General features: G+C 48.4%; 1 protein-coding gene across 4 annotated transcripts in view; it reads right to left on the reverse strand.

Moving 5' to 3' along the window:
* Nucleotides 1–14,458, reverse strand: part of Slc24a2 (solute carrier family 24 member 2) — a 237,039-nt gene that overhangs the window by 30,673 nt on the left and 191,908 nt on the right. For all 4 annotated transcript variants that reach the window (XM_075946778.1, XM_075946777.1, XM_075946775.1 and 1 more), the window contains 2 exons: nucleotides 8,742–8,840; nucleotides 4,259–4,377 (listed from right to left, as the gene is read on the reverse strand). In XM_075946778.1, coding sequence (XP_075802893.1) covers nucleotides 4,259–4,377; nucleotides 8,742–8,840 — 218 coding nt within the window. The remainder of the gene's footprint in view (nucleotides 1–4,258; nucleotides 4,378–8,741; nucleotides 8,841–14,458) is intronic.

Genomic DNA, 14,458 nt, shown 5'->3' on the forward strand with positions numbered 1-14,458 from the left:
GGTGAAACTTCTAAGCCAAGGTGTCAAGGTGAGATCAACTAACTTGTAAGTGGAGATTTTTTTTTTTTGAAATATAGCAGGCCAATTAAGGAGACAGGCTAAAGTCTTAGGAGAATACCAGCAATGGGTGTGCAGCATGGGCTCAGAATTCCCATGACTAAAGTGGGGATGCAAACCTCCCTTGTCATGGAACTGGATAAAAATACAGCTTAGAAAGACACAGAACTAGCAAAACAGAGATGCTGAGTCACTTCTGCCAATCTATGTGAGGAGGCTAGAGAGTGGGGACTGCAAACCTTGCTTTTTCTTGCCCTGGAGTTGTAACCCTAGTTCAACCCATCATCCAGTCTTTCCTGTCAGGCAACCTCAGCCTTCTCTACAGTGTCCCCCCCCACCCCCACCGTTTTCCTGTTTACTTGCTATGGTCAATTTCTGTTATAGCTTCTTAATTCTGGCTCTGAAACAGCATGTTACCCACCGAGCTCCATCCCCGTTCCTAATTTAACCCAGTATTATTTTTATTGTTATTACTCTGTTTTTTTTTTTTGACTAGGCAACACAATTATTTGGTCCAAAATGCAAAACCTGCAGAAGGGGACATATCGAAAGCCTCTGGAAGTAACTGACACAGCTAATGTCTCCAGCAGCACTGCAAGCAAAGGCTTGCATGCTGATCCCCCTCTTCCTTCTGCATCGGCGTCTCGTTGTATCTCACAATCTAGGATACACTTTGGCACGGTGCCTTTTCACGTAACACACCAAGGATTGTGCCAAATCGGTATAGGAGAGCTTTCTCTTTAAAGACTACAGATGGTCTATATTGGGCACAAGCAGTACCCCTCCCCCGCGCTCCACAAAGGGCTAGACAGTAAATATTTCAGGCTTTGGGGTCCATATGGTCCCTGTTCCATATGCTCCTGCTTCCCTTTTTCACAAAAACATTTTTGAAATATACAAACCATTCTAGCCCTCTGGATCATATAGACGCAGGCGACAGGCCAAATTGGCCTACGGACTCCAACACAATAATTCCTAGGCTTCTGTGTTCTTTTTATTTTTTGATTTTATTGAGCTATACATTTTTCTCTGCTCCCCTCCCCTTAAACCCTCTCCCATGGTCCCTCTGCTCCCAATTTACTCAGGAGATCTTGTCTTTTTCTACTTCCCATGTAGATTAGATCCATGTAAGTCTCTCTTAGGGTCCTCATTGTTCTTAGGTTCTCTGGGATTGTGAATTGTAGCCTGGTTTTCTTTGCTTTATGTCTAAAAACCACTTATGAGTAAGTACATATGATATTTGTCTTTCGGGGTCTGGGTTACTTCATTCAATATGATGTTTTCCAGATCCATCCATTTGCCTGCAAATTTCAAGATGTCGTTATATTTTTCTGCTGTGTAGTGCTCCATTGTGTAAATGTACCACTTTTTTTTTATCCATTCTTCAATCGAGGGGCATTTAGGTTGTTTCCAGGTTCTGGCTATGACAAACAATGCTGCTATGAACATAGTTGAGCACATGTCCTTGTGGTATGATTGAGCATCCTTTGGGTATATACCCCAAAGTGGTATTGCTGGGTCTAGCTTTTTTGTGTCTGGTCTTTTTCTATTATACCATTCCCCGTATTTTTGTGGTACCAGAGATGGAACCCAGGACCTTGTGCATCCTTGGCAATTGCTCTGCTACCAACCCACATCTTCAGCCACCTGTTCTTTCTTGAACAAGATGAGCTATCTTCCCGAAAAACATCCAAAGGTTACCATTGCTCCCTAAACCCTTCAAGGTTCCTCACTCCTGAGAACTGGACCGAATATACAGCATGCTTCATGATGGGCACTTATCTCTTCTCCCAGGTCTACTGTACTGACCTAAGCACCAGCAATCCTTTCCCTCCATCAAACCCCTAGGGATCTCTCTGTCTCACTATTGCTTTAAATACAGTCTAGATGCAGTTTCAGGGGCATTCTGGCAGGGCCAGTCACATCTGGGATGCCCAGTGGCTTGGTTCTGCCCAAGAAGAACCAACATCCCATTGTCTGAAGGCTAGCTGCCCTGCTGCTGTCTCAGGAATGCTGTCTCCAAACAAGGGGAACTCATTTTTTGCCTCATGGTGCCATGCCTTTGACAGGCTCCTTCCACAGGTTCACACTCAGTTTGAGGGACACCTCTTCAGCAAGGTGTTCCAGGAGCCACTGCACTCCCCTTTACCACCACCTTCCCTTGCTCCCTGTATCCCTGTGGCTATTAGTCTCAGCCCTGCTGGAACATGTGGGCATTGTCTGACCCAGATGAACACGGAGAGCCTTCTGATCTGATGGATGGGTGAAAGACCTCAAGCTAGTTTACCCTTTTTGGCTTATATCTCCTTAGCTTGCTTTCTAGTCTCCCATTCTACCATCTTATACAGCAATCAGCAAACATGAGTTTTCAGACACCTGCACAGGTCGCCATTCCATTTCTTTCCTTTCAGAGAGACAACTTCCTCCCATTCATCAACGCCCAGCTAACATATTACATGTCCTACAGTTTTCATATCTTTCCCAGGTAAGATCAATTTTTTTTGGCAGGCTTCTAGAGCACTGTGCACAGAGACGTCCATGATCACTCTGGAACATTATTAACCACCCAACATTTGTTGGCTGACTTAAATATATCTTGTGTATACATATACAACCGTTTTCACGTTTATCTATAAGGAATCCTTAAAGGAAGGGTGAATGCTGTTTAAGCAGCAAGTTTGGGCATCCGATGTAAGTAGACAGCATGGGGTTCAGTGCCAAGGGCTCATTTAGCTCTCACAATAGCACCAATGAGGCAGTATTTTCAGGACCTGTGCTTTAAGGAGGAGGAGGAGGAGGAGGAGGAGGAGGAGGAGGAGGAGGAGGAGGAGGAGGAGGAGGAGGAGGAAGGGAGCGCACAGTCAGGTTGGCAACTTTCTCATGGCTTTGAAATGCATCAGCAGGTCACCCTGGAGTCAGCGACAGCAATGACTTTTTGAGAGCTGGACTGCTCTCCAGTCGAGCCAGCACAGCATGCAAATCTGTGCAAATCTGTGCCGTCTCCCTGCACTGAGACCTGGGGCAGCACCATGGACAGAGGTCAGCAAGTCCTTCGCTCCCCTGCAGCAAGGTCCTCCCTTGAAAGGGACACAGATGTCCCTCAGCCAGCCAGATGGAGTGGCGTGGCGATAAGGTGTTCCTCTGCACACCTGTGACCGTGCCAGCCCCAAGGGCAGCCAGATGTCCTTGGGGCTTGCCCCCTGCCACCACATGCTGCTCATCCATGTGGACAGAAGCCACTCTGCCAGATCACTGCTGAGCTGACGTGGTGGCAGCCCAGGGCTCTGGGCAGGAGGGAGAGAAGCTGGAAGGCAGAGGATACAAGGGCAGGCAGAGCTGGGCTCTCTTCAGATAAACAGAGAGACTCTCCCTCTAAATTGCTCTTAGAGATCAGGGCAATGGGTGAGAAGTAACATTTCTCCCCCCCACCCTCCAGAGGGCAGATTGCCCCTGTTGCAGAGCTTTGATGGAGGGTACCTGATGAGATGCAAAACTGGGGCCCCATGCTTTTGAAGTTCCGATTTATTGGATCAGGACAAGCCTCAAGTATCTAGTAAGCACCACATGATTCTGCCCACTGTGTGAGCAGCCGTGGTCTACAGGCAGTGCTTCTGGTAGAAGCAGACCAGGCAATGCATTTAGACAAACCTGAGACAGAGTCTCAGCTCATGCCTCACAACTAGGTCACCCAGTTAACCATCTCACCCAGCTCGGCTTCCCCAGCTGCACCGGTGGCTGTACCATCAGCTGGGAGGTATGAGGATGGACATTCTTAAAGCACCTAGCACCACGTGTAGGCAAGTTGTAGGTGTTGGAGAAATGCTAGGTATCATTAATTACTTCTAGGAGGAACGGTTCATTGGTTGTGATTGAGCAGTGGGTGGGGCCAACGAGTATTACTTTCAACCATTGAGGTAAGAGGTCTTCGGGGAGGAGCGAAGACTGTGAGCTTTAGCACTGCCTTTGAAGACACAGTCATCAAGCTTGGTCATATATTAGCCTGCGCATCTTCATCCCCAGCCTCAGATATACTTGCCCTTCCCCTCGCCCATAGACAGTTTGCATGTTTGTTCAATGCACAAAGAGTTCCCCCACTTGAGGCCCTAGGAAGGACACACATACACGAATCAACTCCTTGGTGGCCACACAGCCGGGAGCTGGGCCACCAAACAGCCTGTACTGTCACGCTCAGGCATCATACCGGGGCATCTGTGGCTTCGATGCTGTGGGAGAGGTTTCCGTTCTGCACGGGTTCCGAAGCTTCGCTCGACGGTGTCATCTCCACCTCCGTGCTTGTGCTGTTGGGAAGTTCGATTTTTTCTGTGGCATAAATTTAAACACAAGGAGAATGATCAGAACCAATGGGCCAAAGGGGTCGTGTTGGAAGGAATGTTCTAAAACACTGACAACACTGATGCAAGGTGAGGAGGCATCTGAGACCCGCGCTGGTGTTGGACACCAGTAAAGGCTTTCATCATTTGCCTTAAGCTCTGCTTTCCACCACACACGACTCCACTGGAGATCCCATCAGCTGCCATATGTGACAGGCTATGCGAGGACATGAATACATATCTTTGACATTTAGATGCAGACTGTGAGATAGCTGGATCCCTAGTGCGACAACACATTCCGCCCCAGAAGGGATACTGGTCATGGTACCATAGCCTAGGCTATGCTCTGTGACCTTCAGCCTGGCATCTCCGGCAGGCCTCCTTTCCTCTGGGCTGGGACATCTCCTCTGTGAACTGAATGGTTCATTTTGGCTGATGGCCAGGCGGGCACTGCTTTCAGCTCTATTACTCTCAGTCCCCACGCTACAAAACTGCCAGTGCCAGGAGGGGAGGAGGGGGCACTGGGAAGTAGGATTTGGCCACCTGTCTCTTTTTACAATCCTGAGAACACTCATAGCACATTCTGCACTGGTTGTCCTGTTCCAAGAAAAGCAAGGGGGAGCTGAGACAAGCAACAAGGTTCAAGTCTGTGATGACTGTGACGAGAGAGAGAGAGAGAGAGAGAGAGAGAGAGAGAGAGAGAGAGAGAGAGAGAGAGAGAAGAGAGAGAGAGAAAGAGAGAGAGAGCGAGAGAGAGAGAAATTGTGTGTGAGAGAGAGAATGAGAGAGAGAGTGAGAAAGATAGAAAGAGAGAAAGGGAGAGAGAGAATGAGAGAGAGAGAGAGAGGGAGAGAGAATGAGAGAGAGTGAGAGCGAGAGAGAGAGGGAGAGAGAGAATGAGAGAGAGAGGAAGAGAGAGAGAGAGAGAGAGAGAGAGAGAGAGAGAGAGAGAGAGGTCATGGATCAGCAAGTGCAGTCATGTTTTCCTGAGAAAGCAGAAGAGGCTCAAGGACCCTGGTCAGGCCCTGGGACGCCGTGACACCAGAAACCAAATGGGCCCTGTGTTTCTCACTCCACAGCTTACACTTCGTGACCCTCAGCAAATGCTTCAACCTCTGCAACATTTGTTTCCTCACATGTAGAACTTCCGTGCCGCTAACACAGCCACCACCACCACCACCATTACTATAGCTGCCCTCACTGCCCCTGCTGCAGAAAGGTAGGAAAGTGTACGGAAAGCAATCGGAACAGAGCCATGGCGGAGCTGACAAGCCAAAAAGGAACCATCTGGATCGCCATCACCACAATGGCCTTTTGCAAGATTTTTTTTAAAGATTTTTTTTTCAGGGCTAAGAGAAGCACCTCCAGGTGGCCACTGTTCAGGCCCCATTAGGTTTAACATGAATTTAAGAGGGTGTGAAGTAGAAAGTCTTTCACTGAGGTCAGAGAGAAGGCTCAGCAGTCAAGAGCACCCACTACTCCTTCCGAGAACTGGGTTCCATTCTCTGCACCTGTATTGGGAGGGCCACAACTCTCATTAACTACATACATTCTGGGTGGTCCAACGCTCTACGCTGGGCTCCATGGGCATGGGCACCAACTCTGTTCAGGGTCAGAAGGCAATGCTTGTATGGTGCTAAGTCAGGAGTCAGGGCTGCCGGACAGCAGTCTGCTTGGCTGTGCCAGATGTGAGCAATGGGATGCTCATAGAAGAACAGAAGTTTGTTTTTTTTCCTCTAGCAATTTCAGAAGGACCAAATATTTCTGCCACTAGTGCATGAGAAAATAGAGAGTTATGTGGGGCACATGCCTAAAATCTCAGCACTTGGTAGGTAGATGTAGGAGGATTGCACAAGTTCAAGGCCAGCCTGGTTATGTGGTGAGACCCTATTACATCCCCCCAGCAACAAAAAGAACTCCATAAGAATGTTTGGCTTGAAGCAGTCAAGTACTGGAGATCCTAAGGAAATGCTCATGAATTCGGTTGGGGTGTCCTGAGACACAGGTGGTGGTAAGGAAAGTATGGAAATTCGGGTTCTCCCTATCCATCGGTGACTCATCTGGTCAGTGGTGTGGGCTGTCCTGCTGTCTGTAACCATGTCGAGTAATCTCAGTATGTTTCATCCAGTTATTTAAATCAAAACATGCTAAGAATCCGGGGGACACACCCCCATAGCAGATTGCTGAGGCCAAACTTGATTTCAGAATCACAGGATCCACAGGAGGTTTGGGTGGTCCAGGAGAGACGCAGACAAGAGCCTACCTGGTAGACACAGCCTCTAACTTGAGGGTGCCTGTAGCCACAGTATTTACTCTCACAGACAATAGGGAGCTAAATCCCAGGGTTACTTTGGAAAGCATAGATTTCCATACACACTCCTTTTGATTGCCACGCCCTTCGCTGGCCCTGTCAACAGTGGAGTTCCTAGGAGTTCTGTTACGGATGATTAAATCCAAGTCTCCAGTCACTAGTCTGCAAGAGTCCGTCTGGGAGTGAACCCAGCCACATAAATCTTCTGTTCCAAGCTACTTCGTCCCACAAAAGAAAAACCAACAGCTGGAGTAGAAAAAATTGCCTTTGGGATCGAACCTAAAACTCACGCACAACAACCAGAGTGTAACCAGGCAATAACTTTCCCCGTTGACCTTGACACAAAACCCGAACTCTGCTCCTTCTAAGAGAATGTGCTCAGGGAAGCAGAGGGGGTCATGTGAAATCTTGTAATTCATAGCCCAATCTTGGTCCACATTTGAACTGATTCCTGTCCATGTTCTTCATAAATACTCAATTGACTCAATTGTCTGTTCCTTGGCTGAAAATTTTGCCTGGGCTAGAATTCAGGATGGTAGGAGAGGCAGGAAGTCGTCTATGGAGTATTTTGAGGGCAAAACTGTTGAGATTTGTCTGCAGATAATTTTAGTCACTTGGGCAATAGCTTCGTTTACAGCATGGATCCAGATTAGGTTAAATTTAGTCTGAATTTGGAATTGAGAGCTATATTATAGTTACAGATAGGAGAAAGGGAACATGATGCCCCAAGTTAAAATAAGCTGCCTGAATGTCACAATCTGGTCACACAGGAGTTCTAGAGAAGTCAGCCAAGACAGACCTAGACTGATTTTGCCTGACTTTATTTTTTGGGGGTGTGTGTGTGTATATGTGTATGGTGTGAGCATATGTGTACATGTGTTCATGCATGTGTGTGTGTATCTGTGTGTCTGTGTACCTGAGCACATGTATATGAAGGCCAGAGGTTGATAATCCTTATTTACTGAGGCAGAGTTTCTTGGGGGAACCCAGAACTTGCTAATTTGTCTAGTCTAGCTAGCTATCTTGCCCTGGGGAATCTTCTGTCCCTGGCTTATAAATCCTGAGATTACAGGTGGGGTCACCACTTTCATCCAGCATTTCCGTGAGTGCTGGGAATTTGGACGTAGGTCCTCACATTTATGGAGCAAGCGCTTTATCCGCTGATCCACCTCCCCAGCCATGATCTTGCTGAATTTTTTAAGAAAGAGGAGATGGCACGGACTCTAAAGGATTCTGTTGGGGTGAGTGGTAATTTGGGGGTGGTGGTGCACAGAGCAGTATAGTAAATATACAATCCGATCACCGTTAAGGGTACAGAAGCAGAACTCCCACCCCTGGATAAACATTAATGACTTGGTTGTGTCTCTTTTTTGGTGGCTTTCTGAAGCCAAGCGCCTGTCACCTCTTTTTTTTTTTTTATAATTTATTTATTTATTTTTTTAAATTGATTTATTTATTAAAGATTTCTGTCTCTTCCCCGCCACCGCCTCCCATTTCCGTCCCCCAATTAAGTCCCCCCCCCAGCCCAAAAAGCAATCAGGGTTCCCTGTCCTGTGGGAAGTCCAAGGAACCCCCACCTCCATCCAGGTCTAGTAAGCTGAGCATCCAAACTGCCTAGGCTCCCACAAAGCCAGTGCGTGCAGTAGGATCAGAAACCCATTGCCATTGTTCTTGAGTTCTCATTAGTCCTCATTGTCCGCTATGTTCAGAGAGTCCGGTTTTATCCCAGACTTTTCCAGACCCAGGCCAGCTGGACTTGGTGAGTTCCCAGTAGAACATCCCCATTGTCTCAGTGTGGGGGTGCACGCCTGTCACCTCTTGAAGAGAACACTTGGTGATTTGGTTAGAATTACTACTCCCCATGGACTTCTTAGTGTCCCCTTGGCGACATACATGCCTGGTCCTGGGTGCAGAAGAGGGACTCATTTCATTGTTGAGGAAGGGCCTGGCTGGTAAATAGTCAGAGGTGCCCACACTGGGTCCTGTCTTTCTGTGTCACCTCCCCTTACCCACAGGGGAGGACAAGGATATCTCTCACTTACCCACATGATTGGCAGCCCCATTCTGCCGTTCATTCTCATCCACTTGGCATTTCTTCTTGGCAATCTTGTGGAGAATCGAAGCCTTTTCTCTGAATCTCCCTGAAGCAAGAGAAAGTGGCAGGAAAGAGACAGAGTAAGGAGGCAGGATTGCCAGCGCAGCCTGTGGCCTTTCCATGTAGGCTACATCACAGCAGGGACCACAGACTCTATCCACCCCAAATGTCTTTCAGCCTATGTGGAGGGTGCTTTCTTACCTCTTTGGACACCTCAGCCCGGTTCCCTAAGAGCTGCAAGCTCCAAGCTGCTGAACCATAGGGGAAGGGTGGGACTTGGCTCTCTGTCTCCCCTCCCAAGTGCTCACAAATGCATGAAAACATCAAACATCTCCCCTCACAACCTCTGAGATTCCCAGTGAGACTGAAGATCCAGGGCTGCTTTGGAATTAGATGCTCCGCCCAGGTTTGCTTTTGACAATGGCTGGGAAGGAAAGCCAAGCCCAGCAATCCTTCGGCTTGACTTTGGTTTTCCAGTGTTTGTCATTATTGCAGCTTCCAGGAGTCAGGGACAGACACCACAGCTCTCCAGAGAAGCTGAGTCAGCTGCGACGAAAGTGTCAAGGCGGCAACTGATCTCACTTGGGGATTTAGGGCAGAGAATGACCAACCGAGCATGTTGGTGATGAGACACTTTGGGAAAAGGTGCTGGGGAAAAATATATATATACCATGCTCAAAGCAATCACTGTAAAGAGCTGTGCCACAAGTGAAGCGCCTCGTTTCGCCTTCATTATTGACGTAATTAATGGGTAAATGCATGTGATAAGCACACAGAAGAGGCATGCAAAGTGTAGTGGTTAGGGGGACGCAGCGCATCTCCCTCTTTTAGTCTTTGATTTTCTTCCTTGGGAACATTCAAGGTACAAAAGATTCTCATTTTAAACTGATTACTGCCTAGATTCCTGCATGATGAGTTCCTCAAAATATCCTCAGTCCCACAATTTTCTACTGGGCTTTTTTTTGGTTGGCTGTGTTACCTAGCAGCGTATTATCGAGGGATCTCATTCTGTTTTTCAAGTTAGAAGCAAATTGAATGAAAATGTTTCTCTTGGAGAGTGCGTCCTCCAAGGCTAGGCATGGCAGGGGAGCACCCAGGCCTCTCCTTTCCCCATGTATGGGAATCATGACAGGTTAGAATGATGTGATAGAACACGTACAGGTCTATATGAAGGTGACACAGGATGGGGTCATTTCTGCTCAGAGCTTCATTGGCCACTAACCTAAAACCCTTTTTTTTTTATAAGCTCATAGATTTGAATTTATTTTGTGTTTCAACCCATTGCATTTTTAAAACTTTTTTCTTTTAATTGGGGAAGGCATATGCATGCTGCGGCATACATGTGGAGATCAGAGGGTACCATATGTGTCCTGGAGTTGGAAGGCAGGCTGTCAGGCTTGGAGGCCATCTTGCCAGCCTTTACCTACATTTCCTATTGTACAAAGTCTAGGCCGTGAGTGTGTTGCACAACTGTGCTCTCCAGGCATGGGGGGTGGGGGTGGAATGAGAAACAGAAAGTAGGCTAGAATGTGGCTTGGAGTGCATGGTAGCTTACTTTGATGGGCGACTTGATTGGGTGAGTGATATCGAGGCGATTAGCAACCCACTGTGTCTGTGAGTGCCTCTTCTGGCCTCACATTGATGGTAGGCCAGTGAAGGTGGTGGCACTGTGGCAGGCATTGGAGGGACATCTCCAGTTTGCACGGAATAACTAGATTCTAGCGTTTGCCCATTACTTCTCTTTGTTTCCAGGCACGACGAAGTGTAGTAGTACCAGCCTTTGCCACAGGCTTCTATTGCCATCATGTTCTGCTTCCCCTTGGTCCTAAGGTAAGGGACCAGATGATGAGGGATGAAGGCTCTGAAACCGGGAGTGAGAACAAATCTTTGCCACTGTGATGGAAAACTGACTAACTCAGACGCCACAAGGCATGGGAAGGGTGAGGAGACGGGCAGCTGTTCATTCTGGCAAGTGCTTTGAGCTTGGGCTTCTGTTTAATCTCCCTGGTAAACTGTGGAAAGAAAAGGGTGAAGGAAAGACACTCTGGGGACTAGGAAAAGGAGCAGGTCAAAGCGAGCATGGAAAGGAACAGAAAAGAAAAAAGAAGGATATGAAGGAGGTAGGTAGGTAGGTAGGTGGTGGCCTGGTGGTGGTGGCCCAGCTTGCCGTGCGATGCTGGGCACTTCCTGGCTACTGGGTGGAGTTTTCTCTGAGCACTAAGCAGATGGGGAGGGTGTCCTTTAGGACCCTGCAATCTTAAGCCTAAAGAGGTTACTTTGCAAGAAAGACAAGCTCAAGAAGTTCCCAGATCATGTGTTTCGTACCCAGAAGGGGCAAAAGGAGGTTCAGCAATTTCCCTGCAGCTTCTGCTAACTGTGGCGTGTGTGTGGGATCCACCTCTGAGCTCAGATCAATTTGAGGCCTATGCAATAAAAAGATCAAACACGCTTTAAAACCACATATGGCACAGCAAGAAAGTAGACAAGGGTGCGGAAAAAGCAAACCTGTGTAGACTAACCTAGCTCCAATCACGCCCTCAAGTCACATATCACAGCAGACAAGATGCTCTTCCCAGCACCTCTCATGGCTTGCCCATGCTCAAAAGATTCCTTCCTCAGTGGATGTGTGTGCCAGAGAGAAGTGACTTAAAAATGGACACACAAACACGTCTGGCTGTAGCCACTTACTTTGCCATGAACATCTTTGAACACTGAGTGGGCCATGCCTGGTGTGGCTTTCTCAAATTCTACAAGAACTTTGGTAGATAGAGTGGGAAGGGCTGGTGGGGCCGGGGTGCTGTGTATCTTGTGTGTCGCTATTTCCTCAGCTGCAGTGGGTCTCCTCAGTTTCTGTGCTATTGAAAGAAGGACCTGCTCTATGGCCTTTTTCTCTTGGGGTTTAGTCACACGTGCAGCCTAGCAAAGCTGCCAAGGCTGGCAAGGAATTCTTCAGTTTCTTTCCTTCACGTTTGTCCCCTGATCATGTTTAGTCCCACTGTTCTGCCCTGGTGACTACTCTCATTCAGAGTGCTGATGACGGCACCCTTGTCTGAAGGGGTTAGTTTTCAGCCAGGGCCACCTCCAGCACTCAGCAATACACTCCCGAAGGGGGAAGGGAGAGCCCGACAAAGCAAGGTCTGCTTGGTTCAGCCTGTTGGGTTGGTGCTTGAGTTTCAGGGAATCCTCTCAGAATTGCCTCTAAGTGTTAGGTCCACAATTCGGTGGGGGCACGGAGGGATGGGCGTAAGAGACTGCCATACCGCTTTGTGTCTGGCAAGAAAGAATCGAGACACCTTTGAATACTTTTCAAGGTGAGCCGTGGAGCGATTTTTTTTTAGCCTGGTTCAAAGCATCCTTAAAAATATCCTTTGCTGGGGTGCAAACCCTGAAGGTGTTGTCTTTTTATATAGCCACAGATATTTGTATAGTTAGAAGTCTCGGAAATAGCAGACTGGGCTCGGATCGTGAGGCACCTACGTCAAACCTGGTACACAATTTTAGTATAGTTTCATTTGATCTGAGATGTACAAGAGGACCAGCTGAGTGTCCTTACAGGAGGGTGCGTGAGGGGGTGGCTAGGAAGCTTGGAAGGAAAAGAGGTGAGCTGAGGGCTTCTTGGGAATGAGGCTATTTAAGAAACACAGTCACCCAGAGCCTTGGCTGGGTCCCTCCAAGCTGAAACAGAAGTCAGGCCCGTGTGTACTGTAAGACAACCTGGAGGTTTGTGCACTCGAGGGGAGTAGGCGTGGCTTCTGTCCTGCTGTTAATTCATTAAATCAGCCTCCTGGAAATCCCTTCACTTTCCCCTCACCAAGCCTGAAATAGGCAATTGTCAAAGGGGACCGTTTGGGCTTGGGGTCAGATCCAGACTGTCGTAGCCTGAGCATACAGGAATACAGGAATATAGGGGGAAAAAGGCACGAAAGAGACAGATATAAAGGAAGCCAGTCACTTGGAGAGAAAAAAATGAGAAAGAGGGGGTAGGGGAGAGAAAACTCGGAACAAGTCTTTTCAAGTCTATTTCTGTGTTTTCAATGCTGCCTTTCCTGTCTCTTTCTTTGAAGTTCAGGGCTTGGCAGGTAGCTTCGAAGGCCAAAGGGCACCTGAGCTCTTACCCCCCCTCCCCATCCCGTGCCCCATCTATTGCTTCTTCGTCTTTCCTTGCGAAAACTCTGGAATCAGGCAGACAGGCCCTCCTCATTCTGACAAGGCTTTGACAGAACCGAGGTGGTGTCACCCGTCGTCCCAAGAGCCTCTCTTTCCCCCTACAACCATTCATCAGCAAAAACCAAAACCATTCTTTTAGCCCACTTCTCCTTGAGCCCTCACTTCTGAGTTCCACCAAGCCGCTCCTCAGGGGCAACCCAGCCAGTTGGTGTGACCCCTCCCCCTTTCCCCTCTGTCTCCCCAGCACTCTCAGGGAGAGACACACGAGGTCCGCAGAGGATCTCCAGGTCGGAGTGAACGCCCAGGACCTTACAGCTGCCTTCGGGACTCCATCTAATCCCTGACCATGCTAACCTCATCCCCACGGCCCTCTTGCCCTGCTGCATCCAGGCTAGCCCCTTCTCTGCACCCTGAGAACACTGTGCCCCTTTATACCTTAGCGCCACGGCACCGACTTGCCTGCTCTGCGCGAAGGGCACCCCTCGCACCCCCCCTCCCGGCCCCTCTTGCCCTCAAATCAGAGGCTCACTGTTGCATCTTCTTCTAGTATCTGTTCAAACGTCACCATCTCACCCTGGCTTCCGTGAACAACCCTTCTCTAGCGTTTCCTATCCCGGCTTCTTTCTGCAGAAGCAGTTATCCCATTACTATTATTACTGTTGTTTATGCATCGTTTTCTAATGGGTTAAAAAGCTGGGTGAAGGCAGAGCTTTTTACCACCGTTCCTCCTAGTTGCCCCCAGCAGAGCTCAATAAACCTTGTGCTCATGGTCTTGAGGCAAGTAGATAAGGTTAGGCTTCCTATTGACCATAACCTAAACTCTGTCCTCACGGAACCTTCCAAGGTTATAGCAGTGGTGGAACAGAGAGGTCTCCCAAGCTGAGAACTTTCTATTGATAATTGGGGCACAGTGGGTACTGATGGCCCAGGGATAAAAGGCAGGGCACACACCATGTTTCCCCATTCTGTGAATTTCCTGGGCCAGCCCCAAAATAGGACTCCTTGGGGTGGAAAAAGAGGTTTTGGAGTGTTGTGAAGACCCGGGGAGAAAAGGCTGTGTCCTGCCCCTCCTTTACTAAGTGGCTAGTATTTATGAGGGGCTAACCTGAAGGTTTCTCTGTTGTCGACTTTTTCAGCATCATAGCCTTGTGTCAGCTTCCCACGTACTTACCCATTCTCACCAATAGAGGACAGACTTCACTGAGAAGGGGGCCTTCTCTTAGCCATCATCTATGCCTCAATAATGCCAGGCTTGGGAGATGGAGAGATGGCTCAGGGGTTAAAAGCAACAGTTCCAGGCTCCTCAGCTGCACACTGCAATGAAACTCTTCCTTTATAAAATGGCAGCCCCGAGAAGCTTCCTCTCAAGCCAGTCTTGAAAATCTTAAGCAAATCTGTGCTATGTATTTGGTAGTGTTTGCTGGGTTCATCTGGTACACCTGGAGCTTCAGCCTGGATTCCTGGATCCTTCTCGATGGCCAGGATGGGGTGAAGCTC

The sequence above is a fragment of the Microtus pennsylvanicus genome, chromosome 13 (assembly GCF_037038515.1).
Source record: "Microtus pennsylvanicus isolate mMicPen1 chromosome 13, mMicPen1.hap1, whole genome shotgun sequence".
Classification (NCBI taxonomy): domain Eukaryota; kingdom Metazoa; phylum Chordata; class Mammalia; order Rodentia; family Cricetidae; genus Microtus; species Microtus pennsylvanicus.